Source organism: Gobio gobio (assembly GCF_949357685.1).
Source record: "Gobio gobio genome assembly, chromosome: 22".
NCBI lineage: Eukaryota > Metazoa > Chordata > Actinopteri > Cypriniformes > Gobionidae > Gobio > Gobio gobio.
The window spans coordinates 41,086,934-41,110,439 of NC_137118.1; the positions used below are offsets into that span (position 1 = coordinate 41,086,934).

General features: G+C 37.0%; 1 protein-coding gene across 11 annotated transcripts in view; it reads left to right on the plus strand.

Annotated features, from left to right (window-relative positions):
* myo18b (myosin XVIIIB) overlaps positions 1-23,506 on the plus strand; it is an 88,322-nt gene that overhangs the window by 12,832 nt on the left and 51,984 nt on the right. For all 11 annotated transcript variants that reach the window (XM_079804443.1, XM_079804444.1, XM_079804450.1 and 8 more), the window contains 15 exons: positions 731-1,156; positions 5,599-5,659; positions 6,532-6,644; positions 8,161-8,328; positions 9,925-10,132; positions 10,500-10,642; positions 11,822-11,922; positions 12,297-12,360; positions 15,815-15,959; positions 16,054-16,224; positions 19,903-19,993; positions 20,077-20,269; positions 21,605-21,685; positions 21,786-21,906; positions 21,986-22,133. In XM_079804443.1, the coding sequence (XP_079660569.1) occupies positions 806-1,156; positions 5,599-5,659; positions 6,532-6,644; positions 8,161-8,328; positions 9,925-10,132; positions 10,500-10,642; positions 11,822-11,922; positions 12,297-12,360; positions 15,815-15,959; positions 16,054-16,224; positions 19,903-19,993; positions 20,077-20,269; positions 21,605-21,685; positions 21,786-21,906; positions 21,986-22,133 (2,159 nt within the window). In that variant the 5' untranslated portion in view covers positions 731-805. The remainder of the gene's footprint in view (positions 1-730; positions 1,157-5,598; positions 5,660-6,531; positions 6,645-8,160; positions 8,329-9,924; positions 10,133-10,499; positions 10,643-11,821; positions 11,923-12,296; positions 12,361-15,814; positions 15,960-16,053; positions 16,225-19,902; positions 19,994-20,076; positions 20,270-21,604; positions 21,686-21,785; positions 21,907-21,985; positions 22,134-23,506) is intronic.

Below are 23,506 nucleotides of genomic sequence, written 5' to 3' on the forward strand. Positions count from 1 at the left end.
TGGTCCAAACCTGTATGAGTTTCTTTCTTCTGCTGAACACAAAAGAAGATATTTTGAAGAGTGCAGTTAACCAAAAAGATGATAGGTGCATTACTCTGCACTTCAGCTTCTCATCAGATTTTCTGTCCAATCAAATGCTCTCTAGAATCTGAAGCGTCCCGCCCCTGCACTATAAATAGAAGCTGAAGCTGCTGCTCAAATCGATCACTAGTTCACACATTTACTATTGCCTAGAATGGCATATAGTGCACTATATAGGGGATAGGGAATGATTCAGACGGTGTAAATAGCGCATACCAGAAAATGTATCGGACCCATTTGAAATCTGTACAGAATGATATATTTTAAAGCGATATGGAGGAGATTAGGAGGAGAGACGGTTAGAGGTTAGGAGGAAACTGCGGCTTTACGGAGCTCAATGGCTCTGGCCGAGCTGTGATATAAACTAAACGCTATTGGCTATTTTTAAAAAGGGGAGGAGCTGTTTGATGTCCTGCAATGTCATCCTGTTTCACACATTGAATAATGCTGTACGTTTCAAGGCACTTCAGTGGGCCTTAAGAAGACTTTCATGAATCCAGCTCCAGGTTCTCCTACATGGCAAAACGTTTAGCACTTATTAACTCCACATTATCAGCTGGTTTTAGTTGGGTTTACCAGCAGGGGAGGGTCTTGTTGTAATGAGAATCTGACTTACACCAGTCTCCTTGTGGTTTATAATGCCCCTCAGGCCAGGAAACTCAGCGACAACCTGGTCCAGAATTTCTTACTTCCCGACCAAACTCCGCCGATACTGGAAGCGGAGATGGCACTTCGAGCAGAGCAGTTAGTGAACGGGGAACGGGGCCGCCACACCGCGCTGACAGAGAAGAAAACGTCCTCTCCCAGGAGGATAATGTCACCCGAAAACCCCAAAAGTCCAAGAAGCGATTCAAAGTCCACAACTCCAGAGGTCAACCACCAGGAACAGGTGCCCAGCCCCAGCGCAGATAAAGCTAAATCTCCAGGTCCACCACTGGAAAAAAAAGTGAAGAAGGAAGAAGTAAAGGTACAACAGGAAGTGAAACTGCTGAAACAGGAAGTGAAAGAGCTGAGGCAAGAGCCTGAAGGTCAACTCACTGTAACCCATATAAGAGAGGAGCCCAAGGTGCCAGTGGTAGGTACAACTAGTGTTACTTCAGTGTCATTGAGATACTATTATTGTATTTTTTAATATTTTGAATTAGTTTTTATTTTAATATTTCATTTTAGTTAAACTTTTAGTCATTTTGTTGTGTTTTTGTCTTTTTTATTAGGTCATTTTTGTCTATATTGTCTATATAGTTTTTTATTGCAGTTTTAGTATTTTACTACATTAAACACAGTAAAGTTGGCAACACTTTATTTCAATAGTCCACTTCAGATATTCTACTAACTGTAAGTAACTTTGCAACTACATGTCAACTAAAGGCCTGTTCACACCAAGAACGATAACTATAAAGATAATGATAAAAATATAGTTCTAAAAATCGTTCTAAATTTAAATGAATAGCAGAGTTCACACCACAACTATAATGATAATGGCACAGAGAAACAACATCGTTGGAATCACTTTTTTTTTTGCAGCTGATGAACGATAAAAACATTGACAGCCAATCAGAATCCATCCTGTTTTAAAGAGCTCAAGCATTTAAAGAGACAGACGACAAAACTGCAGCGTGCGCTTAAAGGGTTAGTTCACCCAAAAATGAAAATTAGCCCATGATTTACTCACCCTCAAGTCATCCAAGGTGTATATGACATTCTTCTTTCAGACGAATAAAATCTGAGTTTTATAAAAAAAATCCTGGCTAATCCAAGCTTTAAAATAGCATTGACTTGATGGGTCGTTTTTGAAGTCCATAAAAGTGCATCTATCCATCATATAACTGCTCCACACGGCTCCAGGGGGTTAATAAAGGCCTTCTGATGCGATGCGTTTGTGTAAGAAAAATATCCATATTTAAAAGTTTATAGACTAAAATAACTAGCTACCGGCGGTTAGCGGTGTGCGAGTCGACTTGCGCTAAATGAGTAACCCTTAAGATACGTTTTGTTTTACACTATCCTCTACACTTCTGTGTTCGTCAATACGCATGCGTCAAGGGTTCAAAGGTCAAGGGTTACTCTTTCGTCGTTAATCGATGCGTACAGCAATCTGCCCGGAAGTTAGCTATTTTAGTCTATAACATTTTAAAAATTGATATTTTTCTTACACAAACGCATCGCTTCAGAAGGCCTTTATTAACCCCCCCGGAGCCGCGTGGAGCAGTTATATGGTGGATGGATGCACTTTTAAGGACTTCAAAAACGACCCATCAAGTCAATGCCATTATATTTCTTGGAAGAGCCAGGACTTTTTTAATATAACTCATATACATATACATATTTCATATACACCTACGATGACTTGAGTGTGAGTAAATCATTGGCTAATTTTCATTTTTGGGTGAACTATCCCTTTAAAACAAACAGAGGGATATGTTAGCTGCGTCCCCAAATCCCAATTCAGAGGCTGCATCCTTTGAAACTGCATTCGAAGGCCGATTGCGTCACCGCTTGTCCCAATTGGAAGGTTCCTTCAAATGCGTCCTTCGCTCTCCGTGAAATGAAGGATGCAACAGATGGATACTTCGTGGCCTTGCCTACCCCAGAATTCATTGCACGCCTGTGGCGACAGGATTTTTCTTTAAAGAAATTGCTGAATTACACTTTTAAGCGTGAGTATTGGGTTTCAACTTACTCAAATATCTAATGATACAAATGAAAAAATAAAAATAACTTTAAAGCGGTTCAAATGTTGACGATTTATGTAGTTTATACTCTTTATTATGTACATACATGGACCAAGGTGAACATATTTAGCAAGTTGTGAGCCCTGTTTTGTTTTTAACTATGTTACCTGCCACTTTTCAATGGCAGCTGTCACAGTTGCTAGGCAACAAGAAAAAAATCCTCTGTAGGCTAAACTGTCCCATTTAACAATGCTCTGTCCGACCTTCATGGCCTTCGAAGGATGCAGCCTGAATTGGGACACAAGTGAAATACATAATTGAGACTTTGGCTCACAATGTGACTTAATATTTCATGTGTGACTTTATTTCTCACAATAATGTGAATTATGTTTTTTTTTTTTACTTTAAACATAATCTCACAATTACCTCTTTTATTTATTACTCTCTCAGTCTGAGATGGAAATCAACTTAATAATCATCAAGACAAAAAATAGATAAAAAAAAAATAGAAATATTATGAGATCACTGATATTCACTTCATTTGTTATACATATTTTGTATTATTGTTGCAACTGTTGTTACATTTACAGCCATTCAATAATTGTCTTAACAAATGTTGTAGCATCGTTATTTGTTATATGTGTGGTGTTATTTTAGGATTATTTATTTACTATTCTAGTATTTATTAATAATATTTTTATAATGTAATATACTTTTAAAAAATTTATTTAAGTTAAAGTATTTTAATATATATATTAATAATATATAATAATAATTATAATATATATATAATGTTTTTTTGTTGTTGCTTTAATTATTTTCTTTTTTTGTTGCATTATTTAGTATTTTTATTATTATGAACTACTATTTTAATTTTAGGCACAATATGTAAGATTTTGGATTCAAATATCCAAAAACCACTAGAACAATGTTATATATTTTGTTGATTTGTGCACTTACATTATCCCAAATGTTTCCAAGAATGTTTAAATCCAGAAAAATAAGCGACTTTAAAGGCTCACGCCGACTTTTTGGGACTTTATCTTATTCACCGTATCCCCCAGAGTTAGACAAGTCCATACCATTCTCATCTCCGTGTGTGCCATAACTCTGTCAGACGCACCCACCGCTAGCCTAGCTTAGCACAAAGACTGGAGGTAAACGGCTCCAGCTAGCCTACTGCTCAATAAGTGACAAAATAACACCAACATTTTCCTATTTACATGTTGTGATGTGTATAGTTACATCGTGTACTAAGACCGACGGAAAATTAAAAGTTGTGATTTTCTTGACCGATATGGCTAGAACTATACTAATGATCAAGGAACTTTGAGCCGTACCATGGGTGCAGCGGCGCAATGATATTACACAGCTCCTGAAAATAGGATAACTTCTGTCAACATAACCAACGTGACAACCTGCTTGCACAGAAAGCGTGCTGGGGACTATTTTCGGACGCTGCGTAATATCATTGTGCCGCTGCACCCATGATACGGCACAAAGTTCCAAAAAGTCGGCGTGTTCCTTTAACAGGACATGGACCATGTGTGTGCGTCGCCTATCAATGACATCATACCCGTGTTACCCTCGATTTCTGGTTTTATTTTGTAGAAACCATGGAAACACCAAAGACGCACGCTTTAATATATTATGTTTTATTACACAGATGAGAAACTGTTTGGATGCATTCATAGACAGAAAACTAATCATTGTTATATAGCTCAACACAGTCAGTCTTAATATTTAAATCTCGTTTTCTTGATTTACCGCGAGTACCATGTTTACCATGCCTAATATCGAGTGTCTCATAGTAGCCGCCGAGCGAACGCACAGAGTAGCATTATAACATAACTTTCAACACACTCAAATGTATCTAATATGATAAAACAGCGCTGTGTTACCACACACGCATGAGCAGAAGAAGCGGGAGTTTAATATTCACAGATGCTAACAGAATAAACTTAGCCTACCCCAGTCAGCTGCTGAATCCGTTGCTCTGAACAGAACATGAACAGCTTTCCATGAGGAGAATTGTTCCAGGATTATTCCTCAACGCGTCTCAAAACGATGTAGCTGAAGTGTAGCGCTTCACTTGATGTGTTTGTTTGAGTTAATGTGTGGGCGTGGTCGCATTACTGGATAATGAGACGCTCGGGAACGACTGACATCTCTCTCGTTTCAAACAGATTACAAAAACACAGAATATTTGTTTTCGATTTGGTTTACATAATTTAAAACCTGACATTTGAACGTTTCTTTAGACATATGTCTCATGTTTGTGTGATAAGTTTTCACTAAGCTACAGGTCATTTTCTGAAGAGAATCAGATTAGACAGCATTGAGAGAGAGGCTGCAGATCGCGCATCATGTTTGTTTTCTTTATTTTGCAAAAAGCACAACAATTTGTTTTTATTGTGACTGTACACAAAATAAATATAGAAACTTAACAGATTATAATGATGTATAACACTTGCCTGAATGATAAAAAACGACAGAGTTATTTTAGTCTCTTTGGCCCTGATAAGAAAAAAAGCGAGTCGATTGTGCCGCCGCGACCGCCGACTCGAGGGGGTTAAAGCTCAGCGAAATCAAATCATCATCAAGCTACCCCTTTGTTTTGAATAAGCTACCTCTAGCAGCGAAAAATTCCATATTGTGGCTTTAACTTGTTTATTTCATTTAGTAACCAAGGCACAACAAATGTAAGCTTACGTTTTTCATCTAATATTTTATTTCCAACAATTATTTGTAATAATTTTTGCACTGGTTTGTAGAAAGGTTGTTTTACCTGCTACACTATATTTCTGGCCTGATTCTCTCTTTCTCTTTCTCTTTCTCTCTGCAGAGGGATGTGTGGTATGAAGCTGGTAAGGTGTGGTATGCTCACAAAGATGGATACACACTCGGTTAGTCACCTCTTATACCTGCGCTTGAGTGTCGTCCTGACATTAAGAGAACAAATTGTGTTGTAAATGACGCATCGACTGGCATTTTCAGTATTTGTTTTGGTTTATTATTCGTGAATTGTATGCCTGAAGGCTAGAGCAGCTCTCCTGTGGTGTTGAGTTACAGGTTATGAATAGCGTGTTGTCTTAGAGGATGCTATATTTACATGTGGCCTTATTATAGATTTTGGGTCTATCCCAGAGATCATTGTTTTCGCACTATGTAAAAGCCTCCCCATTTCCTTATTTTAGCTTAATATTGCTTAATACAATAATAATCTTTTGTGTTGCAAGATTCTCCTCTTTGCATGAAAGGATCATAAGCTCTACTGAGTAAATTGTGGCGTGTTGCCCACAGGCTAATCTTCTTCCTGCTTCAGTTTAGTGATGAATGGGTTTAGTGTTATTATCTTATCTGGCTCATAGCCTCGCTAAATCTACGCGCCGAAGCTGCCATGTTATAAGATTCAAAGATTAACAACTGCAACAAAAAACACTCAGTATTACAGTGTCTTCATAACCCAAAATCTGTCAAGAACAACAAGAGCACCATTAAAAAGTCCATATGATTTGTTGTGTCAGGTATGACGTAAATGATGCCGGGCGCCAATGGTTTTCACGTGTCAACGTGGCATGTTTCCATAGGTGGATGCAGAGGAAGGGCAGATTTTCTGTTAAACTGTCAACATTACAATCAATATTGTAATGAAATTCGTCTTGTTTGTTGTTCCCCACTGAGCAGAAATTCAATCTATGCCCTATACACAATTGACATTGATTTGCATTGAGTATGAGGGTCACCTTTGACCCGCCCGACCTCTGACTTGTCACAGCGACTCAGCTGAAGCCGGACGAGGGCACACCGGAGCTCCCTGACGGCAGGGTGAGGGTTCGACTGGCCTCAGATGGATCCGTCCATGATGTAACCCAGTATGAGATCGAAAAGGTGAACTTTATTTAATGCTGTCATTTATGGAAGCACAGGGGAAAAAATCATGCCTTTGTAAATCATAATTATGACACAAAAAGTCCATTTCAACTTTATCTCATGCTTTCAACTTAGTATGTCATAATTTAAAGTTTTATGTCATAATTAACTTAATTTCTATTCAGTCATAATTGTTCATAAAAAGCATACATTTCAGCGTTTTATGTCATAACTATGACTTAGTATGTCATAATTTCGATTTTTCATCTCATAATTGACTTTTTCATGTCATAAATATTACTTGCGCAATTTAAACTTTTTGTCATAACTGACTTGTCAGAGCTTTTACATTTTACTTTTTAATGTCATAATTAAGAATATAATTTCAGAATTTTGACATTTCATCTCATAGATATGACTTTATTCATAATTTTGACTTTTCATGTCATAATTGTGACTTTGTATGTGACTTTTCAATTCATAATTGACTTAGTGTCATACTTTCGATTTTTTTATCTCATAATTATGACTTTTTATGTAATAATTGAATTTTCAAGGCAGCATTTTGACTTTTTATGTCATAATTATGACGTTTTATGTCATAATTATGACGTTTTAAGCCATAATTTAAATTGAGCTTGTCATAATTCAACTTTTCATCTCATAATTATGATTTGCGTCATAACTATGACTTAGTATGTAAATTTCAACTTTATCTCATATCTCTTATTATGTAACACTTTCAACTTTTTGTCATAGTTGACTTTAAGCAATAATTTCAAGTCAGTGTCATAATTTCATCTTTTTATGTCATAACTATGACTTAGTGTCATAATTTCATCTTTTTATGTCATAACTATGACTTAGTGTCATAATTTAACTTTTAAGTCATAATTCTGTGTTGTTTTTTAACTTATAATTATGATTTTCCTCATAACTGACTTAGAACGTTATCTCATAATTTTGATTTATGTTATTTTTACTTAGTGTCATGATTTGAATTAAATTTTTAAGCCAGAATTTTTGACTTTTTTGACTTTTTAATGTCATAATTATGATGTTTTAAGCCAGAATTTTAATGAAGTTTGACATAATTTCGACTCTTCATCTCATAATTGACTTACATTATAACTATGATTTAGAATGTCATAATTATGACTTAATCCCCCGGTTTCACAGACAAGGTTTAAGCCTAGTCTCAGACTAAAAGGCATGTTTGAGCTGTTTTAACTGAAAGCAATTTGCATGGACACATCTTAAAATATGTCACTGCCATTGTTTTGTCTCAAAATTCACACCAGTAATGTTTTTTTTCTAAGTCGCGTTTATAAAATATACTTAAATGCCTAATTGAACTAAAGCCTAATCCTGGCTTAATCTAAGCCCTGTCTTTGAAACCAGGCCAGTATGTCATAATTCTGACATTTTATCTCATAAATATGATTTATGTCATAACCAACTGGATGTGCATGATCCCTTACTCGACTCATATGATGTGCATGACCAGTGCTGACATCTTTCGTTGGTTGTTCAGCTGAACCCTCCTGAGCTGGACCTGTGTGAGGACTTGAGTGACCTTGTGAGCATGAACGAGTCGAGCACTCTTCACACGTTGACCAGTCGAGCTAAAGGATATCTACCCCTGACCCACGCTGGGCCCAATCTGCTGGCACTGTGGCCTCCTCTGACCTCACCAGCCAAGGTAAGATCAGTGCATTTATAAAACCGTCCATGTGACCTGTAGGATTGATTATACATTTAGCTTGACATAGTTATAGTTGTACATACATATATTATACACCGATCAGGCATAACATTATGACAGGTGAAGTCAATAACACTGATTATCTCTTCATTATGACACCTGTGAGTGGTAGAGATAAATTAGGCAGCAAGTGAACATTTTGTCCTCAGAGTTGATGTGTTAAAAGCAGGAAAAATGAGCAAGCGTAAGGATTTGAGCGAGTTTGACAAGGGCCAAATTGTGATGGCTAGACGACTGGGTCAGAGCATCTCCAAAACTGCCGCTCTTGTGGGGTGTTCCCGGTCTGCAGTGGTCAGTATCTATCAAAAGTGCTCCAAGGAAGAAACAGTGGTGAACCGGCGACAGGGTCATGGGCGGCCAAGGCTCATTGATGCACGTTGGGTCACGATCAAACAGATGAGCTACTGTAGCTCAAATTGCTCAGGAAGTTAATGCTGGTTCTGATAGAAAGGTGTCAGAATACACAGTGCATCACAGTTTGTTGCTTATGGGGCTGCATAGCCACAGACCAGTCATGGTGCCCATGCTGACCCCAACAGTGGGCCCTGATAATGCGCCCTGCCACAAAGCAAAATTGGTTCAGGAATGGTTTTGGGAGCACAACAAGAAGTTTGAGGTGTTGATTTGGCCTCCAAATTCCCCAGATCTCAATCCAATCGAGCATCTGTGGAATGTGCCCCCCCTCGCAACTTACAGGACTTAAAGGATCTGTTGCTAACATCTTGGTGCCAGATACCACAGCACACCTTCAGGGGACTGGGACGGCAGTGGCTCAGTGGTTCATGTAGGTTGTCTACAAACTGGAAGGTTGGTGGTTCGATCCCCGTTTCCACCTGACCAAGTGCAGAGGTGTCCATGAGCAAGACACCTAACCCCAGCTGCTCCCGACGAGCTGGATGGCGCCTTGCATGGCTGACACCGCAGTTGGTGTGTGAGTGAATGGGTGAATGTGAGGCAAAAATGTAAAGCGCTTTGGATGGCCGTAGGTCTGTTAAAAGCGCTATATAAATTAAGTCCATTTACCATTTAGTGGAGTCCATGCCTCGATGGGTCAGGGCTGTTTTGGCAGCAAAAAGGGGACCAAAACAATCTTAGGTCATAATGTTATGCCTGATTGGTAAATATATAGTATATCTATATTTACAAATGTATTTCCCTTACAAAAAAGTACCATGGTATTAATGTATTTTTAGACAGTACCATCAGGGTTGAGGATTATTTAAGAAAGAATGCTGTAGAATTGACAATGCCTTTCAAATCCAGTTCCATGGCAATTCAAATATTGATGTACTTTTTTTATATATATATTTATTTGCATTTATATTTTTTACATTATATTTATTGTTACCAGATTCTATAGTTATATAAAATGTATTAATTCATTCATTCATTCATGTAATAAATTGACTTTAATTTTATCCAACATTGAAAAAGAGGTCATGTCCTAGAATACTCCGATTTGAAGATGAAAGCTTGGTTCGCCGTGCAGACCTTTTGTAGATGTAAGAAATGTGTTTTCTTTCTGTGTGACAGGGGCTTCGGAGCCGACGCTGGGAGTCCTGGGAGGCCCCTGGCCCACTGCAGGCTCTGGTGAGGAGGGTGTACGTGTCCATGGTGGGTCAGCGGAGGGACCAGACTCTGGTGGCTTTGGGCCGCAGTGGCACAGGGAAGACCACTTCCTGTCAGTCGTTTTCCCAGGAGCTGCTCAAGCAAGCGGGAACAGCGGGAGGACGCCTTACGTGTGAGTGTATCCACTTTTTGTGTTTATAACCCAAAGCTACAGAACACAACAGCTCTAGAGTACCAAACTTATCTAAAACTTACCTGAAGAAATGAATCAAACAAGACCAATTAGCATCGTCTTTGCTGAATTCTGTTTCTCAAAGAGCCTCTGGTATTGTGTACAAGCTCCTATCCAGTAATTAATTACAACAGCATCTTCCTCTCAGTGTGACATGTTTCGCTCCACTGAATATCAGTGTGTGTGCGTGTGTGTGTGTGGATTGCTGAAATGCTATAGCAGCATTTTAGAGGCTGTTTAGCCCTGTCTGTTGTCACTTTGGAGGCTGTAAGTGTCACACGTTGTGATGGTTTGTGTGTAACTGCAGTAGAGCGTCTGCAGGCGGTGTTTACAGTGCTGCGCTCCTTTGGGTGTGTGAGCTCGTCTCACAGTGAAGCGTCGACTCGATTCGCTATGGTTCTCTCCCTGGACTTCAACCACGCTGGACACGCTGCTGCCGCACATCTGCAGGTGCTCCAGTCTGCCTTCACATCTATCTATCTATCTATATCTATCTATCTATCTATCTATCTATCTATCTATCTATCTATCTATCTATCTATCTATCTATCTATCTATCTATCTATCTATCTATCTATCTATCTATCTATCTATCTATCTATCTATCTATCTATCTATCTGTCTGTCTGTCTGTCTGTCTATCTATCTATCTATCTATCTATCTATCTATCTATCTATCTATCTATCTATCTATCTATCTATCTATCTATCTATCTATCTGTCTATCTGTCTGTCTATCTGTCTGTCTGTCAGACAGACAGACAGACAGATAGATAGACAGATAGATAGATAGATAGATAGATAGATAGATAGATAGATAGATAGATAGATAGATAGATGAATGGATTGTTAAACAGACAGATGGATGGATGGATGGAGGGAGGGAGGGAGATAGACAGACAGACAGACAGACAGACAATCTCCCTCCCTCCCTCCATCCATCCATCCATCTGTCTGTTTAACAATCCATTCATCTATCTATCTATCTATCTATCTATCTATCTATCTATCTATCTATCTGTCTGTCTGTCTGTCTGTCTGTCTGTCTATCTCCCTCCCTCCATCCATCCATCCATCTGTCTGTTTAACAATCCATTCATCTATCTATCTATCTATCTATCTATCTATCTATCTATCTATCTATCTATCTATCTATCTATCTATCTATCTATCTATCTATCTATCTATCTATCTATCTATCCATCCATCCATCCATCTGTCTGTCTGTTTAACCATCCATCCATCCATCCACCCACCCACCTCTCTCTCTCTCTCTCTCTCTCTCTCTCTCTCTCTCTCTCTCTCTCTCTCCATCTATCTATCTATCTATCATCTATCTATCCATCTAGCTATTTATATATCCATCCATCCATCCATCTATCAAATCCTTCTGTCTATTAATCGTTCTATCTATTAATCGTTCTATCTATCTATCTATCTATCTATCTATCTATCTATCTATCTATCTATCTATCTATCTATCTATCTATCTATCTATCTATCTATCTATCTATCTATCTATCTATCTATCTATCATTCTGTCTGTCTATCTATCAGTCATTTTATCTATCGTTATGTCTGCCCATCTGTCTGCCCATCTGTCTAAATCTAATGTTTTCTCTCTCTTAGACCATGCTGTTGGAGAAATGGAGGGTGTGTCAGAGGCCGGATGGAGAGAGTAACTTCCTGGTGTTCTCCCAGATGCTCGCAGGCCTCAGCACAGACATGAGGTCAGTTCGGTCCCTGGAGCTCTGTGCTCAGCCACCCTTAGTAGCGGTTTGCTTCTTGTATTGTGAAGCCTCTTTCTGCTTTCCTGGCTTCTCTCCTCACAGGCCTGAGTGCGGCATTATTAGACGGTGAAGATAAAGTCGCCCGTCATTACACCCCAGATCATTCACCCTATTGTTTGGGGTTTGTTTTTGGATTCGGTTTCCCCTCAGAGGCACGCACAGGCTCTTCAGCGAATGCCGTTTTGGCAGAATGCCTGCTCTTTTCATAGCTTTGCATTAAAACAAAAGCTCCAGAGAGCTTGAGGGGGCAGGATCTCGTCTGATGTCATTTCCTGTTTAAATTAGAGTGTAACTGTCTTGTTCTCCCATCCCAGGACTGAATTGCAGCTGCACCAGTTAAAGGAACACAACTCATTTGGAATCACATGCCCAACCAAGGTATGAACTGTTTAAACAAACAAACAAAAAAAGTGTGGAAAATGTCATGGATATTAAACTCATTTGTGCCAGATAGTATCAGCAACACCTGTTTAAGTCTGGCTTGCAACATTTCTTGGATTCTGTTCTCCCCACTTTTACCCACAATTCCTTCAAACAGCCCAGCTGTATGTTTAAAATTGGCTATATATAGTACATCTGCATACATACAGTACACTCTGTTAAAGTGATATACAGTACACTATATAGCAAATGTCAGCTCCATGATTGTTTATATTGTTGCAAAATGTTAATTATATTATCGCACAGTTCTCTATATAAAATTGGATACACAAATATATCGGCCTTTACCCACACACATACAGTACATACAGTATTAAATATCCTGATGGGACCCAGGAATAGACGTTTGTCCACTGTAGTGGACATTATATTTTAGTGAATTTCTCTGACAACGTCACAGTTTTAAGTCTGGATGTCCTGTAAAGAGCACATTCAGGGCTTTTCAGAGATACCGTTTGTTTTGAGGTTTGACCAAGACAACTTCTCATTGGTCTTTAAAGGAACATGCCAACTTTTTGGGAAAATGAAAAGTTGCGATTTTCTTGGCCGATATGTCTAGGAACTATACTCTCATTCCTGCGTAATAATCAAAGAACTTTGCTGCCGTACCATGGGTGCAGCGGCACAATAATATTACGCAACGCCTGAAAATAGACTAACTTCTGTCAACATAACCAACGTGACAACCTGCTTGCACAGAGAGCGTGCTGGGGACTATTTTCAGGTGCTGCGTAACATCATTGTGCCGCTGCACTCATGGTACGGCACAAAGTTCCTTGATTGTATTACGCAGGAATGAGAGTATAGTTCCTAGCCATATCGGCCTAGAAAATCGCAACTTTTCATTTTCCGCCGGTCTTAGTACACAATGTAACTTTACACATCACAACATGTAAATAGGAAAATGTTGGTGTTATTTTGTCACTTATTGAGCAGTAGGCTAGCTGGAGCCGTTTACCTCCAGTCTTTGTGCTAAGCTAGGCTAGCGGTGGGTGCGTCAGACAGAGTTATGGCACGCACGGAGATGAGAATGGTATGGACTTATCTAACTCTGGGGGATACAGTGAATAAGCTAAAGTCCCAAAAAGTCGCAGTGTTCCTTTAAAAATAACTGACATTAATTCAGCAATCAAATGTAGCACTCTTATGGAAATATGACAATATTTTGTTATTATCATTTAAATCTGACTAATTTAAAAATTGTTTGACATAAATCAATAGGGTTATGGGGTTTCTAATCAAAATATGACTTTCTGTTACAAAACAGGACATTGATTTCATACATGTAACGTCACAGGCATTTTGGGAGACACAAGAAGTTAAAATATATATATTAATATTCCTATGAAATATTAGATATTATTATGAAAATGTTGCCAATTATTACACTTCTTTTTTCATTACATGTTGCTCCATGAACACATTAATATGCAAATTAGATACAGTGTATTGCATTGAATGGGACAACCCATTTATGGCCATTTTACCCACATATTGCATAACGTAAAACTGTATATCAATTCATATCTTTCATAACATAGTTGAGAATCATCTTCATACAAAGTTTGTTTTAAAAAAAATCCTGAAACTTAAAAATTGATTGGTGAATGAAAATAATCCCATTGTTTTGTTAAATATAACGTATTTTTATATTTTTCTGAGTCTTGGTGTCCACTACAGAGGACATAGCATGACTTATGAATGAAATAACATTTTTCAAAATTGCCCCCCTATTTTTTTTTTATGATCTAACAATATAAAGACATGAAAAAATACTAGAGCCCGACCGATAAAGGATTTTTAAGGCCGATACCGATACAAATATTTGGTCACTTAAAAATCCGATATTCCGATATATCAGCCGATATATATAAAAAATAAAAAAATAACAGAAACGCGTAAAAAAACACAAACAGATTTCCCTTATACATCAGTTATTTGTAGTTATTCATGATCCCTCAGCCTCTCTAAAATAATATGATAATGCAGTTTAAAAATAAACTTGTTTGTTTTATTGTTACAACAGAACAGAGGAACATAAAATATATTAAAGTTCTGATAAATAAAATGTATAAAAATACAAACTTAAGATATGAAACTTAAAGTCGTTTGGACGAAAACACAATAGGCTAACAAAAACAAAAAATCAAAGTTACCAGTATTAATAGATGTGGTAAGCTTTATAAATATAACTTTTAGCAAGACTGGAAAAAAAAAATATTCAGTTAAGTTCTAGAAGTTCTGATAAATAACAACAACAGCAAAACATAAACTATATACAGTATAAATATGAGCCACCTTATAATTACAATGTCAACTTGCTTATCCCTTTACATGCACTTTTAATTCTATCCATCAAGCTACAACAAACCATTTTCAATCATCATTTGCTGCCTGCCTTCTAAAATCTACTAACGTTACTGACGATGACTCGTGTAATCCATTATTTGACTCGTTAATGCGGCGTCTGAACGAAGTCACGCACTTTCGTTCACTCTTCACGAGCCTAACTTACGATTTACAATGCAGAGACTGGAACTACAAATATACTAGTTATAAATACAGTAATCATTACTTTATTTATGCAGAATAAGTTTGTTGTGTTTTTCAAGGCGCATTAATGTTAGCGGTCTCCCACTGATAGCCATGGCATTAGCTAGCTTTGTGGTTAGCGTCTATGATAAATTATAATTTAGAAATATGTATACTTTTTCAAAATAACGGGCAGGGGAGAGATGATACGTCTCATGATGTCAAACTGTCAGACTATTAAAGAAATACATTTTATTCAGTCACATTGTCTGAGGTAAAATAAGTCAGTCAACTGTAACCTAGCGTAATTACCAGCTCTCTTGGCTTACATGTAACAGCAAAACTGGACTTGGCAGTTACAAATTGTGTCATGTTATTTGAGTTAAGAGAACTGATGGGGATGTTCTTTTAACTGTTATTCAATTCAAGCAATGTATGTCTCGTTGCCAACTTACATGCATTTCGCGGATGATCTGTGTTGTGAATGCAACGCTCAGAGCGCTGAAGCTCAGCATGACTCTGCTGGATCAGCTGGTGGTGTTGCCAGCCGGCACGTTGTAGAGCGCCCTCTGGTGGACAAACTATGAAACGCCAACACTCAATGTGTTTGAGAGGTGTTTCGTCCGGTTTTTTTATTTTTAAAAAAATATTCATTTATCGGCCATCATAAATGCCGATACCGATAGTTTGGAAAAAGCCTAATATCGGCCGATAATATCGGCCGCCGATATATCGGTCGGGCTCTAAAAAATACTACAATTATTATAACATATAACAGACTTGAACCTGTCTCCCAAATGAGCACCATTTTTCTCTAACTTCTCTAATAATGAAAAGTGTTTTTCATCCCTCACTTCAGGTGGATGAAAAGCAGAGAGCTTTAGTGGGTTTTGGGAAACTGCTGGCCGCCATGAACACTTTGGGATTCTCCGTCGATGAGCAGAAGGCCATTTGGCATGTTTTAGCTGGAATATACCATCTTGGTGTCGCAGGAACATGCAAAGGTAAGACAGGACTACACTGATCACTGTATTTTATGAAGCGAAAAGAATTTGGTGAGTCTTTACTCTTTTTTTTCCCTTTCTTCTCCGGCTTCAGTGGGCCGTAAGCAGTTTATGAGTTTTGACAGCGCGCAGACGGCCAGTGCCATCCTGGGTTGTGAGGGAGAGGAGCTCCACACTGCCGTCTTCAAACACCACCTGAGGCAGTTACTGCAGAGAGCGACCGGAGGCGTCAGAGAGCGGCGCACCGCAGAGGAACCAGAGGAAGGTCAGAATACAGCCTGTCCCTGTTAAACCCACCAGAACCTCTAAGAGCCGAGCTAAAACATGTGTAGAGGAACCAGCGATATCAGTAGGGCTGGTCCGAATACCTTCAAAGCTTCGGTAGTAATCAAAACCAAGCAGCACCTAACCAATCAAGAATAGCACTTAACATTCCATTCGATTCATTTTCTGTCTGTCTAATTTATTTAAAAAAAAAAAAAAAAAAAAAAAAAAAAAAAAATTGTCGTGTGTTCTGTGTTAGATTAACTGAGACTTGTTACAGTACTTGCATACTGTAGCCCTTGACCGTTCTAGTTGCTTCTATTGCTCTCATTTGTAAGTCGCTTTGGATAAAAGCGTCTGCTAAATGACTAAATGTAAATGTAAATGTAAAACCGAATATTCGAAGCTTCGGAGAGAGGGGGCTGAACATATTCTTCTCTCGAATAAAGGCAGGAATCGAGGGCAGGTCTTATATGCTCCGAGAACGGACACTGCACTAGTGAAACAAAACACACAGGTCTGTTACATCCCAGTAACAAGCTCCTATATTTCGCAGTAGATTAATTTAGATTGATAATAACGGGTAATATTAGGCTTGCTGTGATAGTCGGTGTTACATCACTTGCCCTTCGTGACACCGCCCCCACCGTCGTTTTGATACATTATAGTATTAAATTATGCCTGCTCTGATCCACCTCAGCCCCTAGTATAACAATATGCAGTTTAACGTGTTGTGTAAATGCAGTTATGCCACCTCTGAGCAGCATTAAACACTTTCTGTGCTTCTGTGCCGCCTTTGCTGTGTAAATTCGGCAATAGATAGATAAATAAACATGAAATATTGTAGTTTTTATTATCGTTGGAGTTGAAATTGTGGTCCAATTCTCACTATATTAACTATGACTTTTGCCTCAATAAACTCAGAATTACTGCGTATTAATAGTTAGTAAGGTAGTGGTTAAGTTTTGGTATTGGGGATGTAGAGTATGGTCATGCAGAATAAGGCATTAATATGTGCTTTATAAGTACTAATAAACAGACAATATTATAGTAATATGCATGTTAATAAGCAACTAGGTAATAGTGAGAATTGGATCCTAAACTAAAGTTTTTTTTTATTATTATTCAGTTGATGAGCAGTTTCATGTAATTATAAAAAGATGTTTGACCACAGAATGCCTCAATTGTTCTGTTAGAAACAAATATTTAAAGGCCCACTGAAATCAAAATAAAGTTTTTTAGCTTTTAGTATGATTATCTTAGCCTTAAGGTTATGAATAAGCTGGTGTGTTCCAAAACAATGACAACATTTGCATTTAGGAGATATAAGCATTCAAAACGTACAATCTCTCACTTCCGTTAAAACGAATCAAAGATTTTGATGACATCATCACAGACTTCACCTTCTCATCAAATCTTCTGTCCAATCAAATGCGCTCTAGAATCTGAAGTCCCGCCCCCTGCTTTATAAATAGACCCTGAACTGCGTCTGAAAACGGACAGTTGTTCACGCATTTACTATTTTCTACATGGTGAATGGCACATAGCGCACTATACATGCGATAGGAAACGATTCAGATGGTGTAAATATGCTTTAAGTTGAGGTGAATGAAGTCTGGGTTCACGATAGTTTCACGCGCACCGCTGCAGCACACACACATAGTCTAAACCAGAGCCATTGGTTAAAAAACGGTTAGATTCAGAGGAAACTGGCTTTAAAAAAACAGAAAGGCTCTAGTCAAACTGTGGTAATAACGAAACGCTATTGGCTGTTTCAAAAAAGGGGAGGAGCTGCTAACAGCTGCAGCCGTTTCTGGGGAAATTACGTCAACACATTGAATAATGCTGCGCGTCCAAAAGGCACCGATCAGTGGGCCTATAAGAGAGCCACATAATTAAAATGACTATCAACCGGATAAAAGAGTTATAACCAAAAACATTTCAGTTTCAGCTTATTTATTTATTTTATTTATTATCTAATCAGCATATTTATGCTTCTAATTGGTCTCTTTAGAAATGAACGAAGAATAAACACTAATTTTACAGCATTTATTAATCTTAGTTCATATTAAAGGATTAGTTCACGTCAAAATGAAACTTTCCTTATATTTTACTCACCCTCATCTCATCCAAGATGTTCGTGTCTTTCTTTCTTCAGTTGAAAAGAAAATACGTTTTTTGAGGAAAACATTCCAGGATTTTCCTCCACACAATGGACCTCCATGGCAACCAAAATGTTGAAGGTCCAAATCAATGCAGTTTCAAAGAGCTTCGAAGGGCTTCAGAGTCTCTGCACGATCCCAGACGAGGAATAGGGTCTTATCTAGCCAAACCATCGGTCATTAAAAATAAAAATAAAATAAAAAATGTATATACTTTGCGCTGCTCTACGGCCGCCAGTGATGGCGCAAGCACGTCGAAAACGTCACACTAGACGTAGGCAGAAGTACTGCCCCAAGCGAACGTGCGAGGACTAATACAAACGGTCTTTACCAAAAAACACTCCATCTTCAACTTCAAAACACGTTGTTTCAACGTCCGACATCGCTGTTTACCTTTTTTTGGCTAAAGGGCGTTTGTATTAGTCTTCGCATGTGCGCTTTGTAAACACGGGGGCGGTACTTCCGCCTACGTCTAGCGTGACATTTCCGGTGTGATTGCGCAATCACTGGCACGCATTTTTTTGAAAATGACCAATCGTTTCACTAGATAAGACCCTATTCTTCTTCTGGGATCATGCAGAGCCTCTGAAGTCCTTCGAAGTCCTTTGAAACTGCATTGATTTGGACCTTCAACATTTTGGTTGTCATGGAAGTCTATGATGGGGAGAAAAATCCTGGAATGTTTTCCTCAAAAAATGTAATATTTATTTTCGACTGAAGAAAGAAAGACATGAACATCTTGGATGAGATGAGGGGGAGTAAAATATCAGGAAATTTTCATTTTGAAGTGAACTAATCCTTTAATTTCAACATTTACTAATAGATTAAAATCAAAAGTTGTGTTTTCGTGAACAAACGATGAACAAATGGGTTTTTATAAACTAAAATTAGCAAAGATGAATAAATAATGTAACAAATGTATTACTCATGGTTAGTTCATGATAGTTAATACATTAACTCATGTTAACAAATGAGACCTTATTGTAAACTGCTACCAAAAATATTAAGCAGCAAAAATGTTTTTAATATTGATAATAGTAAGAAGCCAATCATATTAGAATGATTTCTGAAGGATCATGTGACTCTGAAGACTGGAGTAATGATGCTGTAAATTCTGCTTTGATCACAGGAATAAAATACATTTAAAAACATATTACTATAGAAAACAGTTCATTCAATTTGTAATAATATTTCACAATATCACAGCCTTTACTGTATTTTTGATCAAATAAATGCAGCCTTGGTGAGCATAAAATACATTAAATCACAGTGATTGGAAACGTTTGACTGGTGGTGTAATTAAGGAACAAATAAAATAAAAATGTCACCAGAAGTGAGCTAAAATATACACAACCTCTATTGGAGGATGTCCTATGAATAAATGAATAAACTAAATCAAGATTATTTATTAATGATGTTTAAAGTTTTTCTTATAGGAGTCTATAATTATCTTAATTTGACCAAAATAGTCCTTATGGAGAGCTAGATCAACATACGTGTGTGTGTGTGTGTTTCAGGTCCAAAACTGAGTGCTGCTCAGTGTGTAGAAGGGATGGCGGCTGGTCTCTATGAGGAACTCTTCACCACTATTGTGTCTCTCATCAACAGGTAAATACACAGTGTCCTAGTCAATTATGTGTCTCTAAACCTAAAGTGTTATTGATATTGCAGTGCTTCTGTTCTCTCTCCAGAGCGCTGCACTCTCAGCAGCTGACGCTGGCCTCTGTGATGGTGGTGGACACACCGGGCCTGAGGAACCCCAGGCACAGAGGCGATGACCGGGCAGCCGGCTTCTCCGAGCTCTGTCACAACTACTTACAGGAGAGACTGCTGGAGCTTTACTTCAGTCACACATTCACACAGACACTGGAGCGATACACACGGGTACTGTAACACGCCACCTCCTGCCTGGGAGACAAGTTTGAAAACATGTTTGACGCTATGCCTCAAACTAATATTGAATATCAATCTTTATTGATTTAATCTTGAATCAATCTTGATTTAATTTAAATAAATTACATTTCATTTAAAATTAATATATAACATAATATAATGTAATAAAATAATACATTAATTCATATTCCAAGTTCTATTTCTGCATGTTTTACTGCCATTTTGTTATTTTGTTAATGAACTATATCTAAAAATGTTGTAAGACAGCCTCAAATAAATAGTGAATATAATTTATTTTATTTCATTTAATTAAAAAATAATATAATATTAAATAATATTACTATGAATAATATGTATGTTTTACTGCTATTTTGTTATTTGGTCAATAAACTATATCTAAAAATGGCATATGATAACCATAAATAAATATCGAATATGAAAATTAACCTTGCTGATTAAATTTTACTTTACTTTTAGTTAAATTAATTTTTTAATTTCATCGTATATTAAACTAAATTTAAAAATACTATAATAAAATATATTAAATATTATTCCTAGGCATATTTATAACATCTATATCTAAAAATGAGAACCTCAAATAAATATTGAAATTATTTTTTAATTTAATTAAAAAATTGTATGTAATTTTTTTCATTTAATTTAATTAAAAATAACATAACTTCTATTTCTTTATGTTTTGCTGCTGTTTTGTTATTTGGTCAATAAACTATATCTAAAAATGACAACCATAAATAAATAACGAATATGAAAATGAACCTTGCTGATTAAATTTGACTTTCATTTAGTTAAATAAATGTTTTTCATTTAATTTTAAACTAAATTAAATTTTAATTTAAAAATAATCAAATAAAATAATATCTCAAATATAATTTTTACACATATTATATAACTTCTATTCCTTTATTTTAGTGCAATTTTGTTATTTGGTCAATGAACTATATCTAAAAATTCCATATCTGTTTTTTTTTTCATGGCACCACATTCTACATTTTATTGTTGATACTAAAAACAAATATTGAATATTTTTTATTGACAACCTCAAACAAATATTGAATATGAACCTTGCTAAATTCATTTAATTTAATTAAATATATTAAATAATATAGTACAATAATTCCTATGCATATCTAATTTGTGAATAAACTATGTCTAAAGATATTATTCATAGCACCACATGCTCATTTTGTGAGGGGGTTTGGCCATTTTTGCCCTATATAATAATAGAGAGGTGACGAGAAATGAACTTTTCAATAATACTAATAAATAATTTGAAATCACTCATAACTTTCTGAATATTTTCCACAGGAAGGAGTGCCTGTAGATTTCGCAGCTCCTGAGACGAGCCCGTCAGAGGTTGTGTGTGCTGTTGACCAGCCAGGACTGCAGGTATCACTCACCGATTCTTAACACGCTTCTCACAGACTTCAACCATGCCATGTCATTTTACACTGTGTGTGTGTGTGTGTGTTTGTGTGTGCGTCCTCAGGTTCGAGCACCAGAAGGCGACTCTCGAGGTCTCCTGTGGGTTCTGGATGAAGAGATGGTCACTCCTGGTTCCACCGAGAGCACAGTTCTGGAAAGAGTGTGTCAGTACTTCAGCGGCACAGGTACTTCAGTCTGATCCTGACCTGCTCCTGTGAGGTTTTTGGAGACGCTCCCTCATATTTCTGTTTGCTTGCTTCTCAGTGCGTCAGTGTGAGCAGCCTCTGCAGTGTGAGATCGCTCACCTGATGGGTTCAGATCCAGTCCGCTATGATCTCTCAGGCTGGTTCAGTCAGGTCCAGAACAACCCATCTGTGCTCAACGCCAGCTCCCTGCTGCAGAACTCCTCAATGTAAGAGACTCCAGATCTCTGATCAGGCCCTTATACACTGCTGTACGGATGACGTTTCTAAAGACACTTTCATACTAGAGCTTTTCCTCAAACTAAATTCTGGATATTATCATCTGGAAAGTTATTAATGATTTGATATTATTCATTATTAAAATATGAATTACGAGTCATCTCTCCAATTTTATATCCATAAAAGTGCGATGAAAAATAGCAGGTATGACATTTAGATAAAGTTTATAGAACAAATAGCAAAAATGGCAGTAAAATATAAGGAAATACGTGTAGATTTGACGAATATGGGTGGGAAGTTTAGTTTTAATTGTCTGGGATTTATGTGAATTCTGCTACGTTTGGAAAATTCATATTAGAAAGTATCAGGGAATATGGTTGGGAATGTTTTATTTTATTTGTCAGGTGTTCAGTTCATGTGAACTCTGGAACATTTGGAACATTCATTCATTTATTTGATTTGATTTTTTTTTTTTAATTATTTCTAGTATGTTTGGAAAATACATATTAGAAAATATAATGAACTAGACATAAGGTGGGAAATATTTTTATTTGATTTGATTTATTTTTATTGGACTGATGTTCAGTTCATGTGAACTCTGGTACATATTTATTTAGGGTGCTTTCACACTTTTCGTGCGCACACGGGTTCGATTGCCATCAGAGTCCGCTTAAGGGTGCTTTCACATCTCTAGTTCGGTTCATTTGGTCCGAGCCAAGGGCAAACAATTATACTGTACATTGTAGCATTTTGCAGCTTTTTTGGTTCCTTTTCCTGCACGTAAATTCTGACCAATCGGAAAGTAGTTTAGGAAATACGCCATGGCCAATGAGTGATGTGGATGTTGTCATGTGACTGCATTTTGGTTCGTTTCAACTGTTTCGGACCAAAGCAATCAGTGTGGTGTGAAAAGAAACCAAAAAAGCTGAAAAATGCTACAATGTATAATTGTTTGCCCTTGGTTCGGACCAAATGAACCGAACTAGAGATGTGAAAGCACCCTTAAAAGGGGGTCTGGGGTTCGGTTCATGTGAACTCCGGTTTTGTATTTTTTTCGAATTGTATTTATTTGATTTATTTGATTTATTTTATTTATTTTATCATTTTTATTTAATTTATTTTATTTCATTTTATTATTTTATTTTTATTTTTTAGTCTGGTTATCGGTTCATGTGAACTCTACTACATTTGGGAAATACCTATTAGAAAATATAAGGAAATAGACGTTAAATATGGGTGGGAATATTTACTTAATTTTTTTATTTTATTTGATCTTTTTTTTTTTATTATTATTATTTAATTTAATTTTATAAAATTTAATTTTATAATTTTTTTTATTTTATTTATTAGTCTGGTTTTCGGA